Below are 22,845 nucleotides of genomic sequence, written 5' to 3'. Positions count from 1 at the left end.
AGACATAATTACTCTGAAAGGTATCTCTTGTGCTCAGGTTTTGCAATTTCTGATCACCAACAAGGCCTACTTCCTAATACCTTTAATGATGATTTCCCACAAACTTCACTTGGCTCTAAAGTGAGATGAGGTGATAAAAGATAACTACAATTTTTAAAAGTTCATCAAAGAATCAAAATGCCAATACGATACCAAAGGTGGCAAACAATAGTGATGAAATGGCATTGTGTGGTTTGCACATAATAAATTTTGAGAACATTCTAGCAACTGGAAAGTCTCTTGCTCTTTTTAGAAACTGGAAAGGGTCATCATCATGTTGCCCGGGTACTACTGGGCATCTTCACTAATACATAGTATCTACGACTGGTAAAATATTTTATTTGCGAGAGATTGTCACGGAGCCTATAAAACAGCTATCAAACTATGGAGACTACATATAATGGCTGAATCAAAAGAAAAGAAAGTTAAGGGTCCACTCGAAGCTAGTAAGAGAAGAAAATTTGCAAAAGGTGCCAAATATTATAAGTGAGGGATAAAATTTGCTTCCACATTTAACATGCTTTTGTCTTTTGAGAAACCGCAGATGTCTTGAGCATTGCATCTCACCAAGGTAACTGTCATCGTAGGATGCAGGAGCCACTTCTGTCTGCTTTTCTCCAGCCAATTTTCTCAGGATATCCTTGAATGAGTAGTTTGCAATGATATCTGCAATACTGGCAGTGATCACCTGACCTGTGTTCAAACAAATGAATAGATTAACTGAATGAACATGAGAGGCAGGCCCTCTCCGCACAGACACAGGGTGTCTGAACAACACACACGCCCTTGAAAATGGTCATGAGGTTGCCTGCATTTTCGACAGTGAATTTTCCTGCCGGGCACTAGAACTGCAGGCTAAATTTGCTGACAGCTGGTTAGAGCTTTCCATTCTGATAGAAGAACCAAAGATGAACTATGTAATTGTTTTCATACAACATTTATTTTTTTCTGTTGTTTAAATTAAGGTATAGTTGGTTTATAATATTATGTTAGTTTCAGGCACAGAGCATAGTGATTCAGTATTTTTATAGATTATACTCCATAACAGGATAGACATGAATCCAAAAGATGGCCAGCAATGTTCCACTACAACTTTTATGCATTCCTATATTTATTATGGAAATCTAAGGGAAAAGTGTGATCTCACGCTCTTTGGGAGAAAACTGGAGGAATGCTTTCAAGAGACTAAAATCTAATATTAATTTTAAAGCCAAACTATTCCTTGGGAATTCCTGCATTCCTACAGTCTTTCTGTCTGAAGTTCCAAAAGAATAAAACTGTTAAATCAGGCTGTAAATATCTCCAAGTGACCTTGCCTGAAATGACTGTTCTTATATTAAGACAATCGTATTTACACATGAGTTTCTGAACAACGTCTGTAGAATTTGCCAGTTTTCTCTGGGTTAAAGCTAAATATCCCCTTCCCTGCTCCCACAGACACACTGCCTTTGCTTATTTCCTTTAGTTGCTTCTATAAATATTATAATCTTAAGACTGACTGAGTAAAATTTAAAATTATCTATCTCAGACAGATGCTCTCTATCCCCTTGAAATGGCTAATTGTCAGCATTTCATCTATATCAGACATTTTTGTTCAACGTAAGGAAAGAATTATGTGAAATTAATGAAGTGCATTAGAACAAAATCTTTTTAAACACATCACTTTTACTTTATACCTATCCTCTGCATAAAATATATTGTTTTCCAGTTTGCAAAATAATGTTTAAAGACTGAAAGGTTAATTATTTGATGTTCATAGTTGTATATGTATGAATTAAGCTTAACAGTAATTTCATGTAAAATTTTATCATAAATCCATCTCGCCTGTATCTTTCCCATTGGCCTTTTAAACATGATCAGGTCTCCTCCATTAAAAAAACCAAAACCCAAAAAACTTCACTCAACTATTCATCTCTCTCATATTCTTTTCTATCCTTATTCTAAACTTTACAGCCAAAATTAAGTCTGTATTCTCTGTAATCTCTCTTTAGGCATCCCATTCACATCCACGGATTTGGTTATCATCACTATGCTAGTTTTTATTTTAGCCTAGATATCCTTATCCTCTCTGAGTTTAAGGCCATACATCTAAATACTTATGTGAAAAGTCTTGGACATCTCAAACATGTTCATACTCAACATAACCAAAAGTAAACTCATCATCTTCCTTCCCCAATCCACTCCAAACCCGTTCTCTTCCCGCTTTCTCCATTTCAGGGACTGGGACCCACCTAAAGCCATTCAGTTACAAAAGTCAGAAACATATCCTTGTCATGCTCCCTATTCACCCACATACAACCAAACCATCATCTAAGCTGTTTATTCTGCCTCCGAAGTATCTCTCAAATTCCACCCCTTTCTCGGTCTGTACTATGACCACTCTAAGAAGCAAACATCTTCATCTGAACCTTACAGCTGGTTTACCTTATAGACTTATAACTAGCTTCTAACCTTATAACTCGTTTGCTGATACTGCACTTTGGCCAACTCCCTATCGATTTTCCACATTGCAGCCAGCGTGATCTTTGTGTAACACACATCCGATCATAGCATCCCATGCTTCAGATTCTCCAGTGGTTTCCCATTATTCTCAGAACAAACCACACATTCTTATTCTACCTCAGGCAATCCATTTAAACTCCAACCATCCACTGGGGATTTCTCATTGTTTTGGAGATAAAGACAAAACTGCTTACCTGGGGCTGCAAGCCCTGCAGGGAGGGTGGGACCCCTCCATCCCACTCAGCAGCTCTTAACTCTAGTCCCCTGATTTCCCTCCATTCTCAGCTCGCCGGGCTCCTTTATGCCCTAGAACATTTTCACACAACCCTTCCTCTCTTCACCTGGTTACCTCCTACTCAGTTCAGGGTTGCTGCTTCCAAATTCGTTGACCTTAAGGTTGATGCCGGCTTATGTAACACCTTTGTAAGAATTAGAGGAAGTCATCCCCCCTGGGCAGACGCCGTCATGCACCTGGGTTCAGGGCTCCCTAAGCAGAGCACAGGTTGTATTTTGTCTCGTCAGCCAGTGTTCAGAGGACAAAACATACATGCATGGGGCCACCCTGGAGAAGCCTCCTATGCTTTCATGGCCCCGTCTTGACATACCTTCCTAGTGAGTATCATGCCTGGAGTTTCTTACGTACTTGTGTGAGTATTCGATTAATGCCTGCATCTTTCCCCAGATGCTAACCTCTGCGGGTTACTCATTATTGTACCCTCAGCATCTAGCACAAAGCCTGGCATGGTCTCAGTAAGCATTTGATGAATGAAGGAATTAAGCTGCAACAGTATTTTAAAATATCATTTATACCACAAAGTACAAACTGAAATGATGCTTCCTTCATTGGAGGAACTACCAATATGTAGATAAAATTAACATAATAAAAAGTCAACACTTGATGTTACTTCTGTTTCATCTCCCTGTTGGAAACAACCCGTGGGCATTTCTTCTCTGCTAACAGGACCTACCTTGCCAATAAAAACTGCCAGGGCCTCCAACTATAAGGTCTCCATTCTACAAAACAGAAACGGTAACAACAATTGGAAAAGAAAAACAGTTTCTTTTTTTTAAGGGTGAGAAATCATTGTTCATAAGCATTGCTCTAACAGTTATACATAAAAAGTAATTTTTAAAAGAGGCCCTTATATCTGAGTCATGCAGGTCATTTTCTTTCCTTTTATTGCTTTCAATTATTTAGTGTGTTATCATATCAAATAATTTTAATTAGATTCAATTAGGTAAGTAAAATTCCCTCCCCTGAGAATATATAAATTCAGTTTTTTGGCCCTGCCTCAGGTAGGCAAAATATCTACATCTTCTATGCTGTGCAATTTAGTAGACATGGTCTTTCGAGCCTTAGCAATAAAAAGAAAATTTGGTTTCTGTTTATTTCAAGGCCACAGTAATGCCTGTTTTTTTTCTGTACATCTGCAAACCCACCCCTTCCCAGGAGAGGGAGTGACAACTCCAGACTAGAAAATAAAAACTTTCCTTTCTACTTACAGCCCCACCTTCATTATCCTGCATCTGTAACTCTTAGTGGGGGGGGTGGGGGGGGGGGAGAAAAAGAGTAAAATTTCAGACACTGATGAAATTTACAGTATTTGCAAAACCATGGAAGCTTTGCCGCCCACATTCTTATTAAATATCTGTTTTTAATTTGTGAAAGGATACGTGAAATTAACATTGACACTAATGTGAAATCTAATCAGTCAATTACACCTAAGAGATAAAAACATAGATTCTTGTGATCTTTTTAGAAGCACATTTCTTTACTGAGTTTTTGAGATTTTTATTTTAAAACGAAGCAAGGGGCTTCCCTGGTGGCGCAGTGGTTGAGAGTCCGCCTGGCGATGCAGGGGACACGGGTTCGTGCCCCGGTCCGGGAAGATCCTACATGCCGCGGAGCGGCTAGGCCCGTGAGCCATGGCCGCTGAGCCTGCGCGTCCGGAGCCTGTGCTCCGCAACGGGAGAGGCCACAGCAGTGAGAGGCCCGCGTACCGCACAAAAGGAAGAAACAAAAAACGAAGCAAGACTGTTGCTTTTCGGCCTGTGTATTTCTTTTTTTTTTTCCCCTCATATAACCATTTTTAATACATAACAAGCAAAGGAAGCAAGCAGAGGAGATTATCAAAGGGCATTAAACACTTCTCTAAATGCATTAAAGAATGTTTATATCATCCATTCCTTGGTATAGCACTCTTGTCAAAGTAGCTTGTACATAGCAATCTTTTAAACATTTTCCTACATAGATTTTTAAACAGTTCTCTAAATGCATTACAGAATGTCTTTCAAATCCAGTTCCTCAAACAATTCTCTTCTCTGTGTAGCAAGCAGGTTTTACTGTTTTAACCATTATTCCATGTGTCTTTGCATTTTATTTTATTTATCTTAACATCTTTATTGGAGTATAATTGCTTTACAATGGTGTGTTAGTTCCTGCTTTATAACAAAGTGAATCAGTTATACATATACATATGTCCCCATATCTCTTCCCTCTTGCATCTCCCTCCCTCCCACCCTCCCTATCCCACCCCTCTAGGTGGTCACAAAGCCCCGAGCTGATCTCCCTGTGCTATGCGGCTGCTTCCCACTAGTTATCTATTTTACGTTTGGTAGTGTATATATATCCATGCCACTCTCTCACTTTGTCACAGCTTACCCTTCCCCCTCCCCATATCCTCAAGTCCATTCTCTAGGAGGTATGCATCTTTATTCCCATCTTGCCCCTAGGTTCTTCCTGATTTCTTTACTATTTAATAAATTGCCGTATGTATAGATTACTTTATTAAAAATAAAGAGCAAACAAAAAAATTTAAAGAAGTTGCCAAAACAGGCCAGGTGTATACCTAAAGGTTCTTTTGTTGATGGTGGTTATTGGGGGGTGGAAGTGGGAATGAGAGGCAGGGGGTAAAAAAAAATCAAACAGATAAAATAAATTTTAGAAGCTATAAGGTCAAAAGAATTTACCTTATAAAAGTCCAGACTAAATCCTGCTTGGCAGTAACCCTGACCTTCAGGATCAGCATTGCCTGGAATGATCAAAAGATACAAATGTTATAATGTCATTATCCCCAAGATATATTTTAATAACCAGTTCAGGATACACTGTTGTTTTATCTCTAGACTTCTAAATTTAAAATGATCAATATGTGTTCTATATTTATTTTTAAAATTTATTCCAAGTAATTTCTTAAATACATTGCAGTCTGTTTTCTTGTCCCAAATGGCACTGTGATTCTACAGTAAGAGCAATAGGAATAACGTTCTTTGGACTTATGATACTGGGTTTTATAACTCATGTTTATTTGAAGAAATAAAACCTCCATCTCCCAACTATGTTCCAAGTTCCCCAAGTGGCAATAATGTGTTTCTGTGGTGCCCACGTGTTCTGAGTAAAGTAATGCCTTGAGAAAGAGAGAGCTAAATTTAGTCACCTGGGTGGACACTTTCTGCTGGGGTCACCGATAAGAGTTTCAGTTTCCTGATCTCTCATAGGAAATTAACTTCAAATTCTTCTATTATCATTACGTAAATTTGGACATGGCATTTCTGATCACATTGCATCTCACAGGGACTCTAGTGTTCACAAAAGAGAAAACTCTCTAGCAATGGCTTATTTTATACTCTCTGCAATGTAATTCACTAGCTGAATGTCCAATAGGACTTTTTTATAATACAGTTTTTTAAACCATAGGCAGGTCAACCTGTGGATTCCCAGGATATTAGGATCCTGGGACATTAGGATGAGGAATGTACTACTTGTCACTTGTACTTTAAAAGAGTATCACTTCTAAAGTGCTTCAATTAAAACCAAAATATAGTTCAGTAGAGGGAATCTCAGTCATTATACAGTTAGATGCAAACATGCAAATAATTACTCCTTTCTTATCAAGGATATTCCTGAATGGAAACTAAAATAAGAGGGCAGGAAAGGAAATGCACATCATCCCAGGAAAAATTTATAGGCTGGACATGTGCCTGTTCCAGAAGCTTTTTGAAATGGGTCAGGCCTTTCCAGCTTTTCCTAGAATGCCTTCTGTTTTTTCTTTGCTTTGGTTAGTACTTAGCTAATTTTAGCACTGTCATCAGCCATTCTCTCCAGATGTTCCCTTTATATTTTAAAATACTTTTCTACTTCATATACTGTATTTTTTGATGATCTGTTTTTAATTCAAATGTCAATGCTTTGTGTGTGTTTTTTTTAAGCTAAGTTTTTTTTACAGCTTTACTGAGGTATACTTAATATACCAAAAAAATGCACATCTTACTGTGTACGTTTTGATGAGTCTAGACATATGCCTTATACCATGATACCACCACCACGATCATGGGAATAAACATATTCATCACCTCCAAAAGATTTCTTGTGTTCCCCACCCTCAGTCAAATTTGCTTGTTTTTTTTGTGGTGAAAACACTTAACATGAGATCTACGCTCTTAACAAATGTTTAGTGCACAGTACATTACAATATATTTTATTTTATAACTATATTTTGTGGTTTATAATTATGAATGCTACAAAGTTCCTTAAAATCTCAAATGTCCAGGTACCATTTTTCTAGAAGTTCATGCCTGTAAGTAGTTGTATGCAACCAGAAATATATATGAACACAAGATATATGATTATGTGAACATAGATGTGTTGACTGTATTTAAGAAATGTATTTTTAATTTTTTATAAATCCTTTTTTATAAATTCTTTTGAAAATCAACTCTGACTTCTTCAATATTGTAAATTATTCAGAAAGGAAGAAACAGGACCATTCTTTGAAATCATTTTGCTGCAAAACAGGAAACTGAAAAAATTAAGAGAAAACAGTAATTTTTCATAAAATTCATCAAGAAAGCAACCAACTTCAAATGTTGAAGTGGTGATTATAATAGAAATGGGAGGTTATTTCCTTTGCAAAGTAAGTTTTTCTCTTACAATTATAGTTTATGAGAGTTGAAGGAATTTTTCTTCCTAGAACTTCAGAGCATCCGTGAACTTTACAGTTATGCCCTATAGAATAAACTCAGGAATCCAGGGAATCACGCTATCATGTGTTGGCTTCCCAAGGAGAATGGAAAGGTGTGTGTAAACCATTGCCGTCTAAATTATGAATGACCGTAAGAGCTACAGGCATGTCATTAATATGAATGAGCAGACTACCACCCAAATTGCTCAAAGTGTCAGTGAAGGGGCTTTGCGGTGTGACATGAACATGAGAGGCTTCTTGAAATTCTCTTTTGAAAGTAATATCCCTGTTCTGTGATATTGACCATACGCTCATGAACAAGGTGGCTTTGTGTTTATGAACTGTGAACTCCTTAGGGAACACAGGAAGCCGGCTCCTTGGGTGCATTTGAGAAGGAAGTACTTCCAGTAAGAGAGAGACCAGGATGATGTGACACTGGAGTTGTGTACTAGACTGAACAGAATTCCTGGCCATTTGTTTGGCTATTCTGCAACTCGACATAAACTTCCCCTTTCCCTGTGTCAAGCTATTCTTTTATTTAGGAAAGTAAACGCTAAATAAATTGGCAACATAATATACCCGTGTAACTCAAAATGAGAGCATACTGTACTTTAAATTTGTAGATAATCGTTCAAACTCAACCTGCAGCTCTTATCCACAAGTCTAGATGGTTTATGCTGAATTTTTTTTTTTATGGCTGTGTTGGGTCTTCGTTTCTGTGGGAGGGCTTTCTCTAGTTGTGGCAAGTGGGGGCCACTCCTCATCGCGGTGCGCGGGCCTCTCACTATCGCGGCCTCTCTTGTTGCGGAGCACAGGCTCCAGACGCGCAGGCTCAGTAATTGTGGCTCATGGGGCCAGCTGCTTCGTGGCATGTGGGATCTTCCCAGACCAGGGCTCGAACCCGTGTGTCCTGCATTGGCAGGCGGACTCTCAACCACTGCGCCACCAGGGAAGCCCGGCTTATGCTATATTTTAATCTGAGCTCTCCCATCACATGGGCAGTCAGATAAAAAGGCAGAACAAGAAGCCGTGACATGGTTTCTAAACAATCATCCTTGATGTTAGCTGGAAGAGGATATATCATCAAGGTAAGAGGCGTGTGAAGGACGGGCTTCTCATTTCAGCTACAGTAGTTTACTGCTGTGGGGAGGTATCTCTAGCAAATCGTGAGAAATGTGATATGGATAGGTGTAAAAATTGATGAAACAAGTTCAGTTTTGAATCTCAGCTCTACCATAAATTTTATGAATAAATTCAGGATTTATTTATTGCTCTACCTGACTTTTTTTTTTTTTGCCATGATACACGGCTTGCGGGATCTTAGTTCCCCAACCAGGGATCGAACCCGTGCCCCCTGCAGTGGAAGCGCAGAGCCCTAACCACTGGACTGCCAGGGAATTCCCTGACTTTCATCTTTAGCATAATAATAAGGACCTCTTACAGAACCCAGCGGCATGACACCTTGAGTGGAACACGACACAAAATATCCCTCTTAATGGTTGATGCCATGCTTGGAAAGCTCCTGCATCCCTGCTCCGATAACTGCTAAGAGAGGCCCTTCCCATCGTCCTGTCTGAAACAGCTCCTCTCCCCACCCAGGTATGTCGCTCCCTACTCTTTTGCCTTGCTATATTTTTCTTTGTAGTACTTTTCACTACCTGACATTATATTAGAAACTTATTTATTATTTAAACAAATTTTGTTGAGATGTAATTGACATATTAGTCGAGGTGTACAACACAATTTGATTTATGTATATACTGTGAAATAATTACTACAATAAATGTAGTTAACATCTGTCACCACACATCGTTACAATCTTTTTTTCTTTTGGCTGTGTTGGGTCTTCATTGCTATGTGCGGGCTTTGTCTAGTTGCGGTGAGCGGGGGCTACTCTTTGTTGCAGTGCGTGGGCTTCTCATTACAGTGGCTTCTCTTGTTGCAGAGCACAGGCTCTAGGCGAGTGGGCTTCACTAGTTGTGGCTCACGGGCTCTAGAGCGCAGGCTCAGTAGTTGTGGCACGCGGGCTCAGTAGTTGTGGCTCGCGGGCTCTAGGGCGCAGGCTCAGTAGTTGTGGCACATGGGCTTTGTTGCTCCGCGGCATGTGGGATCTTCCCGGACCAGGGCTCGAACCCGTGTCTCCTGCATTGGCAGGTGGATTCTTACCCACTGTGCCACCAGGGAAGCCCCATTACAATCTTTTTAAAACTCTTAAGATCTACTCTCACAGCAACGTTCAACTATACAATATTGTATTGCTAACTACAGTCACCATGCTGTACATTACATCCCCAGGATTTACCTTATAACTGGAAGCTTGTATGTTTTGACCACCTTCACCTGTTTAACCCACACCTACACGCCCTACCACTGGCAACCACCAATCTGTACTCTTTTTCTGTGAGTTTGTGTGGTTTTTTTTTTAAGATTTTGCATATAAGTGAGATCACACAGAGTATTTTTTTATCTGACTTACTCCATTTAGCATAATACCCTCAAGATCCATCCATGTTGTCATAAATGGCAAGACTTCATTCTTTTTTATGGCTGAATAATACTCCATTGTGTATATATCCATATCTCTATCTATTCCATATTTCCTTTATCCACTTATCCATTGATGGATCCTTTGGTTTTTCCATGACTTGGTTATTGTAAATTGTGCTGCAATGAACATGGGGGTGCAGATATCTTTTCAAGATAGCGATTTCAGTTCTTTTAGATAAATACCCAGAAGTGGAATTGCTGGATCTGAACTTATATATTTAAGCATATGTTGTCTCTCTCCCGCCATAGAATATGTTTTTTGAATACATGGGTTTGCTTTTTCTTGTCTTGTGCTTTATTCCCTAAACATAGAATAATTAGTGCTCAGTGTGTTCAAAAAACACGCGTTGAATGAATGCATAACTGAGTCTTATTATCTATAAGGAACACCTCTTTATTTATTTATTTATATAAGTTTATTTATTTATCATTATTTTTTTGGCTGCGTTGGGTCTTTGTTGTTGCGCACGGGCTTTCTGTAGTTGTGGCAGGTGGGGGCTACTCTTCGTTGCGGTGCACGGGCTTCTCATTTTGGTGGCTTCTCTTGTTGCAGAGCACGGGCTCTAGGTGCGCAGGCTTCAGTAGTTGCGGCATGCAGGCTCAGTAGTTGTGGCTTGTGGGCTCTAGAACACAGGCTCAGTAGTTGTGGCGCACGGGCTTAGTTGCTCCACAGCATGTGGGATCTTCCCAGATCAGGGCTCAAACCCCTGTCCCCTGCGCTGGCAGGTGGATTTTTAACCACTGTACCCCCAGGAAAAGTCCAGGAACACCTCTTTTAAAGCCATTTAAGGGACTTCCCTGGTGGTGCAGTGGTTAAGAATCCACCTGCCAGTGCAGGGGACGCGGGTTCGATCCCTGGTCTGGGAAGATCCCACATGCCGCAGAGCAACTAAGCCCGTGCACCACAACTACTGAGCCTGCGCTCTAGAGCCTGTGAGCCACAGCTACTGAAACCCATGCACCGCAACTCCTGAGCCCACGTGAGGCAACTACTGAAGCCCCCCCACATGCCTAGAGCCCATGCTCTGGAACAAGAGAAGCCACCGCAATGAAAAAAGCCTGTACACCACAACGAAGAGTAGCCCCCGCTTGCCGCAACTAGAGAAAGCCCGCGGGCAGCAACGAAGACCCAAAGCAGCCAAAAATAAATAAATAAAATAAAATAAAATAAAAATTTAGACTGAACAGAAAAGAAAAAGCCATTTAAAATAAAATTCTGAGTTGATGGATTATTCATTCAGCTGACATTCGTTAAGGTGTGAGGGAGTGGCTGATTTATTTCAGTATTTTAAAACAGAACATCATAATCTTCTCCTTGCCAGAATCCTCACACAAATCCTCAGAGTTAGCTGTTTCACTCCCAGCCCTTTAGGTCTCTAAAGCTTAGAGGCCTCTTTACGAACCCTCTAATATCACCCATCCATTCTCTACCTTCATTGTTTGATTTCTGATAGTTGCTCATTATCTGGCCTCAATTAATTTAGAAATTTAAAAATATTCACATGGAATGGGGAAATTTTACTTATAGTTTTGGGAATCTAATTTGGGTTGAGTTTTTAAAAATCAGTCACTAGAATGTTCTCTCCAATGCCATTTCTTTCCCTAACGTGGTCTTGTGAATCATCAAGAATAAGAACGCAGATCTCTTTTTTTTTTTTTTTTGCGACACGCGGGCCTCTCACTGTTGTGGCCTCTCCCGTTGCGGAGCACAGGCTCCAGACGCGCAGGCTCAGCGGCCACGGCTCACGGGCCCAACCGCTCCGCGGCATGTGGGATCTTCCCGCACAGGGCCACGAACCCATGTCCCCCGCATCGGCAGGCGGACTCTCAACCACTGCGCCACCAGGGAAGCCCAAGATCTCTTGATTTCTTGCTGACAAATCCTAGTGATCTACATGACACACAGAAAACTGGACGAATCCACAAAAGGACTCGGGTAGATCAGTGACTGAACGGCGGTGTCCCAGAGATGGCACTCACAGGCTTGCTTTAAAGGATACTGCATCAGAAGCTTTCTAGAACTACCAGACGAGGCATGGACTCCAAATGTACAGAATCTTTTTGAAAAACGGGATGAAACACCTTAAGAAGAAAAGTATATCATGCAGACAACCTGAGTACATAGCTGCCAAAGAAAGCAACAGGCAGTGAGAACACAGGCTAGGTGGAGAACTCATATCCACTGTGCCCTTGGGTCAAATCATGCTAATTAACACCATTCCTACAATTAACAAGCGGACAGTTAGCATTTTTCAAATGCAGTGTGAATTTTGAGTAGAGACGGAGAGTTTAAGGCCTAAAATAAAGAACCAATCAATTTGACTACAGAATATCTGAAAACAGAAAATTTCTAAAACATGGAAGACGATCAGCAGAATTCTGTGTCTTGGTCTTCACATTACAGTAAGGCATCCTGTAAGACCGTTCATCATCTTTACCCCCATTGCTTTTGCCTCACCAATGGTGTTCTGGGGTTACCTGCACTGTCTATAGCAGAAAAGCTCGAGCTAAATTTCAGCTTCAGGAATAAAAATAACTTACTGTTCCGACAAGGAGAGTACTCAGCATATGCACTGAAATTCTGAATTGCTACATAGCAAGTGCCAACTGGGTCCTTTTCTGGTGTCGGTTTAAGAGTTCTCCAGTGATATAATGGAGCGCAGGCCTGGGAAACATCAAAGACAATAAAAATTTTTTTCATGTAGATTCCTCATACAGTGCTTTGATTTGACTTGTTGATGAATGGACCTAAATTTGTAACAAACAATGCTAAATTATTAAGTGACTTAATTGGCCTCCAGTATGCTAATGAGTACCTCGGTAGTCAGAGTTAATTAAACTTCCAAAGCCAATATTTCAACATTAATGCACCGTAGAATTGGAACAAATTAAGCATATACAAAGGAATGAGATTTTTCCCCCACAGGATTTTAAATCAAATCAAAGTAGCCTAGCAAAAAGTAAATACTTAGTAAAGGCAAAGAACTCATATTTTCTTTTTTTTTTTAATTGGACCTACATAAAAGCAAATGAACACTTAAACAGCGAATGAATCAGCGTGATGTCTTAAAAAGAGAACTAGTCCCTTTCTTGGTTTAATTGTTGCTTAAAGAAAAACTACTTTCAAATCAAAGGATGCAGACAAGTTTGTAAGCCTCTGTTTTATGGATTCCTCTGCTTTATCACTGAGGGTGTACCTGACGATTTTTTTAAAACAATGACTTACATTTGGAGTGCTACCCCCTTATCACAGTGGGTTTATTTTTCATTTGATAGTTTTTATTCATGACAGAAATTAATTTAAACAATGGTAAGAAAAACATGACTCTTGGATTATCAAATGTAAAAAAGGATATAGGAAATCCTCTTTAAGTAAATTAAATAATTAATTGTGCTAGGAGCAAGACAGGCAATAAACATAAACAGGTAGAAAACACAGGCACCTTTCTGACTTCCGTTTTGCTAGCTCAAATCCTACGTAACTGTGTTTTACCTGAATATTCAACCACTCATTTCTAAGGATGCAGAATTAGAGACTTCTAGAATATGGAACCACTAGCCTGTCTCCTAATTTGATGACATCACACTTAAAACAATGCCAGAAAAAGAGGAGGCAGGTCCTGATTTTAGTCTTTTCATGATTCCAAACCTGTCCTTGGTAATCAGTCCAATGTGTAATGACTTCTAGATAACTTTACTAAGTAGCACCCTTCTTACTTGAGAATATAAGTTATCTTTACTAAAATAACTTAAGTTTTTTGGGTTTTTGTCTTCTCTGTATTGTGAGGTCTTAGCCAATACTGAAAAGCTCTCTAACTCATCTAAGTCCCCTTAACTTCGGGCGCTATGTGGTTAAGACATTTAACATAAGGTGGAATGGTGAAAAGTGGGAGTTTGGAAGGGAAAGCATTACCTCTGTGGCTCAGTATAAGCCAACTCGCATCACCTTCCATATCACCATAGAACACTTTAATGCCATGAAAGTTCTTTCCAGTGCTTGCCTGCTATCAGCCCTAAAAAGTTATCTTTTTTATACCTGCTCAGTTTCACACTGATGTGAAACACGATGATGTGATAATATTCAGGCTTTGACCCAAACACACATGATACCTGGATATTCAAAATTGATAATTCTGTTCACAGCAATTTGAAGTTCTAAGAATTGTCACACAGTGTAGAATTTAATTCTTTTTTTTTTTTTTTTTTTTTTTTTTTTTTTTTTTTTTTGCGGTATGCGGGCCTCTCACTGTTGTGGCCCCTCCCGTTGCGGAGCACAGGCTCCGGATGCGCAGGCCCAGCGGCCATGGCTCACGGGCCCAGCCGCTCCGCGGCACATGGGATCCTCCCAGACCGGGGCACGAACCCGTATCCCCTGCATCGGCAGGCGGACTCTCAACCACTGCGCCACCAGGGAGGCCCCGTAGAATTTAATTCTTTATGCTGCTAAGTTTCAGTGCTCAAGGAAGAAATTAACTTGAAAGGTACTTTATATTATCCTATTTCCTACCACATAATTTTGAAAGTGCAAGCATGCCCTCAAATTAAGCATATTTATTATGAACATGGTGTGTTATTTTACGTTCAATAATTCTGAAGATTTCTACAGATATTGAATAAATGCACAATAATATAAGTTTTCAAGACTTAATCAAAATCAATATAGTACCAAAAGATTTTTTAACCCCAAATAGTTATTAGATGGAATTAGCTTTTCAATAGCTATTCACATACATTGTAAATCACTAAAGGAATAAAAAGTTTTTACCAATCCTGGAATATGAGAACTATATTAATGCAAATACAATTCTACAGAGAGCCTATTGTAAATTCTGGATTTGTCACTGAAGAGGGCTATCTATATTTTATATATTACTTGTTTTATGTCAAAATTTCTGTGGGGCATTAACCACAGACCAAATAAAGCAAGGCATTTCCCTTAGATACTTATTTTTATTAAATCATAATTCAAACACCTTTAAACAAATCCCAAAAGCAAAAGTTATTGCTTTATTTTAGAGCGATAACTTTAGTTATTGCTTTAAATTAGAGCCAATAGTAAAAAAAAAAATCCCCCAATAACAAAGTTTCCAGATCAACTTAATACAGTTATTTATTTCTCAGTAAACCAGACATGTATTATCACTCGGAGCTACAGAGAAGAGAATCACAAAGTCATAGCATTTTAAAGCCAAAAGATCTCTATCTGTGAGTGAGAAATTTTTACTTTAAAAAGTATCAATGTACTCAGAGAACCATGTAATTGGTAGTTATATTTTTAAAGAAAACTTTCCGATAGTTCTAAAGAGGATCGATGACATCACAGTAGATTAACTTTTAAAGAATCCTAACAGTAGTACTCCTGTTTCTCTGGTCAAACTTTAGTCAGCTCTTTAAATCAATCTTAAGCAATAAAATATTTACCTTTTTAGGATTCAGCTTTTATTTTTCTATCTTCCTTATTTGTTTTTGAAATATTTGAAAAGATCTAACCAGTTTTCTGGAAAACCAGCTTTACTTCCTGTAGCTTTAAAGACTAAAATAGATTCTTTAATTTTAAGCACTAAATTTTTTTTGGAATGCTGATAGCTTATCTTTGAAAATCTGATATATTCTTACATAAACGGATTTTTGTAGATATGAGTTTTGAGACATTTCAGTGTACATGTTATTCCAAAGCAGCCCCACCAGCACACGGTTGATACTCACCACCACTTTTCCTTTGTGAGCTTTCACTGTTGCTCCAAACCATTGATTCGATTTAAACTCTATAGGTTCCTTGGTTCCATTTACTCTGATCTTTCTGTTGTCTGACAGGGAGAACATGGATTGTTAATAATTTGTAAAACGTGGCAGCCAGCTAAAATATGTGATAATAAATTTACCCATTAAAAACATTTTTTAAAATGTCATACACATGGGGGGTTCTTTTTGACTAAGTCTAAGCTAGACTTTTCACTTAGAAAAATACCAATCAAATGAAAATACATACTTGAACATGATATTTCACAACTTTAAAAAAGCATTTTTTTTAATGACTTACATTTTCAGGGATAACTACTGTAAACTTGATGTAGACTCTGACAGTCTTGAATCTACACTTTTGTCATTGATTTGCCAGATGGAAGACCAAACATTTATAACTGCTCTAAGGAATTCCAAATCTTTTCTGATAGTGAAACTACTTGGAACCTCCATGCTCCAGGAAGCACAGCTTTCTCAGCATGGTTTAGCAGGAGTCTGCTTGAAGGACTCCAAGTTCCTGGTTTTTAACTGAGTAACATGTGTCCACGCAGTCACAGAAAATAACACCTCAACACAGTTTTATCCACACTTTGCAGATGTCAGCATGAGGGGGACCATCTGGGTAGAAATTCAACCCAATTACGACACACTTCAGGTCTTAATAAAAAGCAGATATCTTTTCTTTCACTCCTGATTCCCAATCGACATATTTCCCATGTGGTTCTAACCGCATGGTTCTAACTGAACTTCATCAGTAACAGCTAATGAATTTCAAAAGACATTTGTACCAGGGCATCTTACTTCTATGTGTTCTCTTTGGTATGCATTTTGTTTTTCCTCCTTGACTCTATAATAAATGCATTACAAATGAACTTTTAACTTCTATTAAGGGAGGCCAAAATATACACGCAATTAATATTCAGTTGAGTTTACATATGATTACAGACTTTTCAAGAAAGAATAAATTATATATACTTAGGTCTTAACCTAAAATTTACGCTTTGATATGTTAGTAGAAAATTACAAATTTCCTTCTTTAAAATCTTATGCTTTTGATGTTTCTGGACTTTTAAAAAAGAAAAAACAAGTTCTGGAAATCCTCACCCAAAATGCACACAACTGGCAAAGAACTGGAGCATCTTACAGATTAGAGCATAAAAATGAAAATATAAACATTTCTGTTTGCGTCTAGGCAAGAAGAATATAGACCTCAGAGAGAAAGGATCTTGTCACCATGCACTGGGTGATCTTGGGCAATTCATTTAATCTTCTGCAGTTTTAATTTCTTCTCTAAAATTAGGCTGAAAATACCTCCCCCTTTCCTCTTTCACAGGTGATCAAAGTCATAAAGATCACATAGGTAATGTGGAAGTGCTTTATAAGCTGAGAATATACTACAGAATCTTGCAGCAATACAACCCTTTACCTGGAAACTCAACCTAAGTACAAGAATTAGAAGGGACCTCACAGGCACACAAGTCAATGTTCCAAATTGGCCTTCTTCTGCTAGAGAAAATGATGTGACTCTACCTTTGTGGTGCCTAAGGCATCTTTTCTGCTATTATAAGGTTGAACTGTGGAATAACTTGATTAAAAGTGTAAATTGTGGGCTATTTTCCAACAACAAATTTCTTCGAGACCAAGAATACAAATGAACGGACGTCACTAATTCCATCCCTAATCCAAGGATTACAATAGAGAATAATCCCATTGTCCCAGGTCTCTCTTTACTGAAATGAGTTGTGATCTAGGTGTATCCTCCTTACCTTGACCTTTGAGGTGGACAAGTCATCTTTTTTTTTTTTGGACGCACCACATGGCTAGCGGGGTCTTCGTTCCCCAGTCAGGGATCGAACCCGTGACCCTGCAGTGGAAGCACAGCGTCCTAACCACTGGACCACCAAGGAATTCCCAAGTCACCTTTTAAAAATTCTGTTTTATTATTTTTATAAATTCACTGATGTAAATCTAATATTACAATGTCATAAAATTCAAATGAGTAACATATATTTGGGTTGATTGTGAAAGTGACCTTTCCCTCATTTCTCACCTTCCTTTTCTGAACAAGATTCTTTCATGCCAAACAACCCAACACAGGGCTTAGTACTATGCACACTGGTGCTCGATGAACCTTTGATGCACAGGGGAATGTTTTTGATTCGATTTGATCTGACCTTTCCTGAAAACAACCTCCTGTAAAAACTCAGCACAATTTCTGTCCTTCTGAGCTCTCCTTGGTATGGCAAAGGGCTGAGAAGCTGGAACGTACATTTTCCAGACCCTCCTACAAGTAGGATTCTGGTTGAATAAGAGGCTCATGGAGAGATCTGGAAAGAGGAGAAGATGGAGAAGCCATTATTTTCTGGCAGCAGCTATAAGCATGCATGGGGGCATCAGTAGCTGCAGATGTGATGTTCTTCCTGCAGCTCTCAAGTATCCTTTGACGGTCATGCCTTTTTGGTGCTTCAGGCCACTGAGATCAAGTCCTGAACTTCCAGATTTCTTGATCTTCAGGCAGTGACCTTCCTAACTTTCACATACCCAGTCTTTCCAATAATCATATAAACCTCTCAGTCCTAATTATAATACTCAAAGTGGTTTCTGTTTCCTGACCAAACTCCCGTGATATGGAGCAATGCATTTATGATAGGACCACATGTCTTCTGGAACAGAAGGAAGGCACTGTGCATTGTCAACCCCAGAGAATTCTTGGAAGGGCCAGTGGTTCTTGGAGATGGTGGAGACCATTAGTTACTAAAGCAATTCTCTCGTTGGCATATCCCAAACTATGCCAAAAGCTAGGAAAAAGTTTTAGAGTGACTGCATGTGATGTAAAGCTTCCCAAGTGCCAGAAGACTATTAACAAAGTTAATAAATATAATCCAGGTGAATTTTTTTCAAGGGAAGAACCAATATATTTAATATGTAAAAGAGTTCCCAAATCAATAAGAGAAAAAGAGTAAAATTCAATAGAAAAAGTTATAAGGACCTAAACAGGCATTGCAGGGAAGAAGAAATCAAATATCTCATAAATTCATGCAGAGATCCTGAACCTCAAATTAAAACCATAATGACTTAATACTTGTCACCTAGCAGTTTGGCAAAAAATATTAATAATCTCTGCTTTCAAGATAATAGCTCAATGCAGCATTTTGGAAGGGCGATTTACAACATATCAAATTTTTAAATGTGCATTTTTTTGAACAAGGAATTCAACTTCTAGGATTTTGTTCAATAGAAATAATTACACAAATGCTTTAAGATGCAGTGTGAAGATATTTGCTGTCCTGGTTGTGATAGCAAAACTGAAACATCTTAAATGTTCATAAATAAGGGATTTGAGAAGAAATTCCTGTTATCTATAAAATAGAGTACTATTCAACTATTAAAACATATATTGGGAGTTTGGTGTTGACATGTATACACTGCTGTCTTTGAAAGAAATAATCAACAGGGACCTACTGTATAGCACAGGGAACTCTGCTCAATATTCTGTAATAACCTAAATGGGGAAAGAATTTGAAAAAGAATAGATACATGTATATGTAGAACTGAATCACTGTGCTATACACCTGAAACTAACACAACACTGTAAATCAACTATACTTCAATATAAAATAAAAGTTAAAAAAATACATATAACAGATGTAGATGCATTGATATAGAATATTGTCTACAAAATATATTTTTCTGTTTTACCATTTCTGAGGCTTTAAAAAAAAGTATAGAAAGGTACGAGGACTTCATATAACAAACACTTGTATTCCCACCAGGCAGAACTGACAATTGTTAAGTTTTTTCACATTTGTAAACATCACAGTACCCTTTGACATCTATCTCCAGTTCCATCCCCTCCTCATCCAGAGGTAGTCACCATCATGAATGTGATGTGTATACTCCCGGCCATTTAAAAAATAATGTCCAGGGCCTCCCTGGTGGCGCAGTGGTTGAGAGTCCGCCTGCCGATGCAGGGGATACGGGTTCGTGCCCCGGTCTGGGAGGATCCCATATGCCGCGGAGCGGCTGGGCCCGTGAGCCATGGCCGCTGGGCCTGCGCGTCCGGAGCCTGTGCTCCGCAACGGGGGAGGCCACAGCAGTGAGAGGCCCGCATACCGCAAAAAAAAAAAAAAAAAAAAAAAAAAAAAAAAAAAAAGAAAAAAAAAAATAAAAAATAATGTCCATGAATAATATAGAACAGAGGTCTGCAGATATTTTCTATAAAGGACTGATAATAAATATTTCAGGCTTTGCATTCTCTATGGTCTGTCGAAACTACTCATCTCTGCCCTTGTAGCAAGAGCAGCCATAGACAATATGTTTTTACAAATGGGCTTGGCTGTGTTCCAATAAAACTTTACTTATGGACAATGAAATTTGAATTTCATATAATTTTCATGCATCATTTAAATATTATTCTTTAAAAAAAATGTCCAATCATGGCAAAATATAAAAACTACTCTCAGCTTATAGGCGTACACAAACAGGTGGTGGGTCAGATTTTGCTGTAGTTTTGCCAACGATTTACTGTTGAGTATTCTTTGTGTGGCTTTTTTTATAATTTATTTTTTTTTATTTATTTTATTTTTGGCTGCATTGGGTCTTCGTTGCTGTGCGCGGGCTTAATCTAGTTGCTGTGAGCGGGGGCTACTCTTCATTGCGGTGCACGGGCTCCTCACTGTGGTGGCTCCTCTTGTTGCGAAGCACGGGCTCTAGGCACGTGGGCTCAGTAGTTGTGGCTCATGGGCTCTAGAGCACAGGCTCAGTAGTTGTGGCATGTGGCCTTAGTTGCTCCGCAGCATGTGGGATCTTCCTGCACCAGGGCTCGAACCCGTGTCCCCTGCATTGGCAGGCGGATTCTTAACAACTGGACCACGAGGGAAGTCCCTGTGTGCTCTTTTTAACTGAATAAAAGTGGTATTATACTATCTGTATGGAACAGCGTGTAACTGTGTTTAACATTCAATTTTATGTTTTGGGGAAATAACCTATGTTTTGATAATTAGATAGATAGATAGATAGATAATAGATCCAACTCATTCTTTTAAACTCCTGTAAGTATTGTATCTCATTAGATAGCCATCTGCATTTTATTTATCCATTCCACTTACACATGAACATTTAGGTTTCTCAGTTTTTCTACTACAACAAACATGTGCCCTGAGTATCCTTATACTCGTCTTCATCTGCAGATGGAGAAGTGTTTCTCTCTGGCACCAGACTAGAAATGACATTGCTGGGTCATAGAGAATTATCGTATCTTTTTTATCAGCTATGCCAATCCACCTCCAAAGTAGCCCCAATTTCCATGCACACTTACAGGGCACGAGAGAGACACTATCAGCTCTTGTCATCGTAGAGCTGTTAAATTTCTGCGAACCTGGACGACTATGAAATGGTCCTTCATTTTGTCCTTTTTGTCCTTCATATGCATTTCCCTGATAATTAGTAGAGTTAATCATCTTTTTATGCTTATGGACCATACAGTTTTTTCTTCTGTGAATTGCTAGCTTATATCCTTTGTTCATTTCCTTGCTTGGTTATTAGTCTTATTGATTAGAAGAATTCAGCATACATTCTGAGTACTGATTCTTTTTCCCACTTATATGTTGTCAATATCACCTTCCAATTTTTGCTAGTCTTTTAACTTTACGAGTATTGTCGTCCATCTGGAATGTTTTCATATTGGATGTGGCATGGGCATCTTACTTATTTTCAATATGAAAGGCCAGTCGTCTCAACACCACTTACTGAACAATCCATCTTTTTCTTTGTTCCTTGGAGAGTTGTCATTCCACCTCTGCACTGGTACCTCCTGATGCAACTGGAAGGGCCCAGCATGATCTGGCCCCTACCATCTGCTTTCCCAACTCATTAAGCTTCAGACAACCACCTTTCTTTTCTTTTTTTTTTTTTAAGTCTTTATTGAATTTGTTACAATATTGCTTCTGTTTTATGTTTTGCTTTTTCGGCTGTGAGGCATGTGGGATCTTCGCTCCCCAGCCAGGGATTAAACCCACACCCCATGCATTGGAAGGCGAAGTCTTAACCTCTGGACCGCCAGGAAACTCCCTACACCACCCTTCTTGAACACGCCCAGCCTTTTCTGTCTCCTCACTGCCTATACTCTTCCCACAGTTTTCTGTATGGCTCCCTCCTTCCTGTCGCTCAGGGTTTAGCTCAAATGCCACTTCCTCTGAGACCCCCTTCCCTGAGCAGCTAGTCCACCCTACCCTAAGTCATTCTCTCCCGTTACCCTTTAGACTTTTCTTCATAGCACTTACCATTAATTGAGATGATCTTATTTCTTAGTTTGCCTGTTTACTGACCGTCCATTCCCTTCCAAATATACATGAATCCCATGAACAGAGACGTTCTCTGCTTCACTGCTGTGTTCCCCACTTCTAGAACAATGCCTGACACATAGTGAGTTCTCTGTAAGAGTTTGTTGAATGAATGACCAAACTCCCATCTATTCATTCAGAAGCTTGTCTAGGATATTGTTCAGTATGATCCTTTAAATTCAAAATGTTCTGTGTATGGGTGTGTGAATGTATAGACACTGAACTGTTTGTGACGGTTCTCTCAAAGGCAGGGAGTGTACATGCTTTAGTGGCTTTTTATACTTTAATTGTATATATTTCTGTGTTGTTTGAGTTTTTACAGTGAACGTTATTACATCTATGATCTGAAAAAAGAAAACCTAGAGGTAAAAGCAAGACATCTGTAGGTCAACCTGAGAAATTTAGATGGGTGGTAGCAATAAAATTGATTTGGCTTGTCCGACATTTCTGGGCTTTGAAGCCATCTCTATTAATTGGTAGCTTTGGTCTCTGGGCAATCAGGGTATGAATCCCAGTGGGTGGCAAACCTACTAACATTCGGCTCCTTTTTCACGGGAATATTCATTTCTGAGCAGGAGTGAGTGAGGGAATGTAGAATATGGTGCACATATGGGCTACAAGCAGATTTTTCTAATCTTTTCACTGAGTAGAATGGGAGGAATTACAAGAAGTGAGGGTAGATCACCATGGGTGAGAGAGAAGAGCTGAGATTG

General features: G+C 39.0%; 1 protein-coding gene across 6 annotated transcripts in view; it reads right to left on the bottom strand.

The window, feature by feature from the left end:
• The window catches only part of ITGA8 (integrin subunit alpha 8), a 185,979-nt gene that overhangs the window by 144,333 nt on the left and 18,801 nt on the right, over window positions 1–22,845 (bottom strand). For all 6 annotated transcript variants that reach the window (XM_082617052.1, XM_082617055.1, XM_082617053.1 and 3 more), the window contains exons 3-7: window positions 15,756–15,856; window positions 12,591–12,714; window positions 5,512–5,573; window positions 3,510–3,555; window positions 607–732 (exon numbers count right to left, since the gene is read on the bottom strand). In XM_082617052.1, the coding sequence (XP_082473178.1) occupies window positions 607–732; window positions 3,510–3,555; window positions 5,512–5,573; window positions 12,591–12,714; window positions 15,756–15,856 (459 nt within the window). The remainder of the gene's footprint in view (window positions 1–606; window positions 733–3,509; window positions 3,556–5,511; window positions 5,574–12,590; window positions 12,715–15,755; window positions 15,857–22,845) is intronic.

This window comes from Mesoplodon mirus (assembly GCF_964341445.2).
Source record: "Mesoplodon mirus genome assembly, chromosome: 4".
Classification (NCBI taxonomy): Eukaryota; Metazoa; Chordata; class Mammalia; order Artiodactyla; family Ziphiidae; genus Mesoplodon; species Mesoplodon mirus.
The sequence above is the reverse complement of the archived record's forward strand: the minus strand, read 5'-3'. Positions and strand labels throughout refer to the sequence as shown.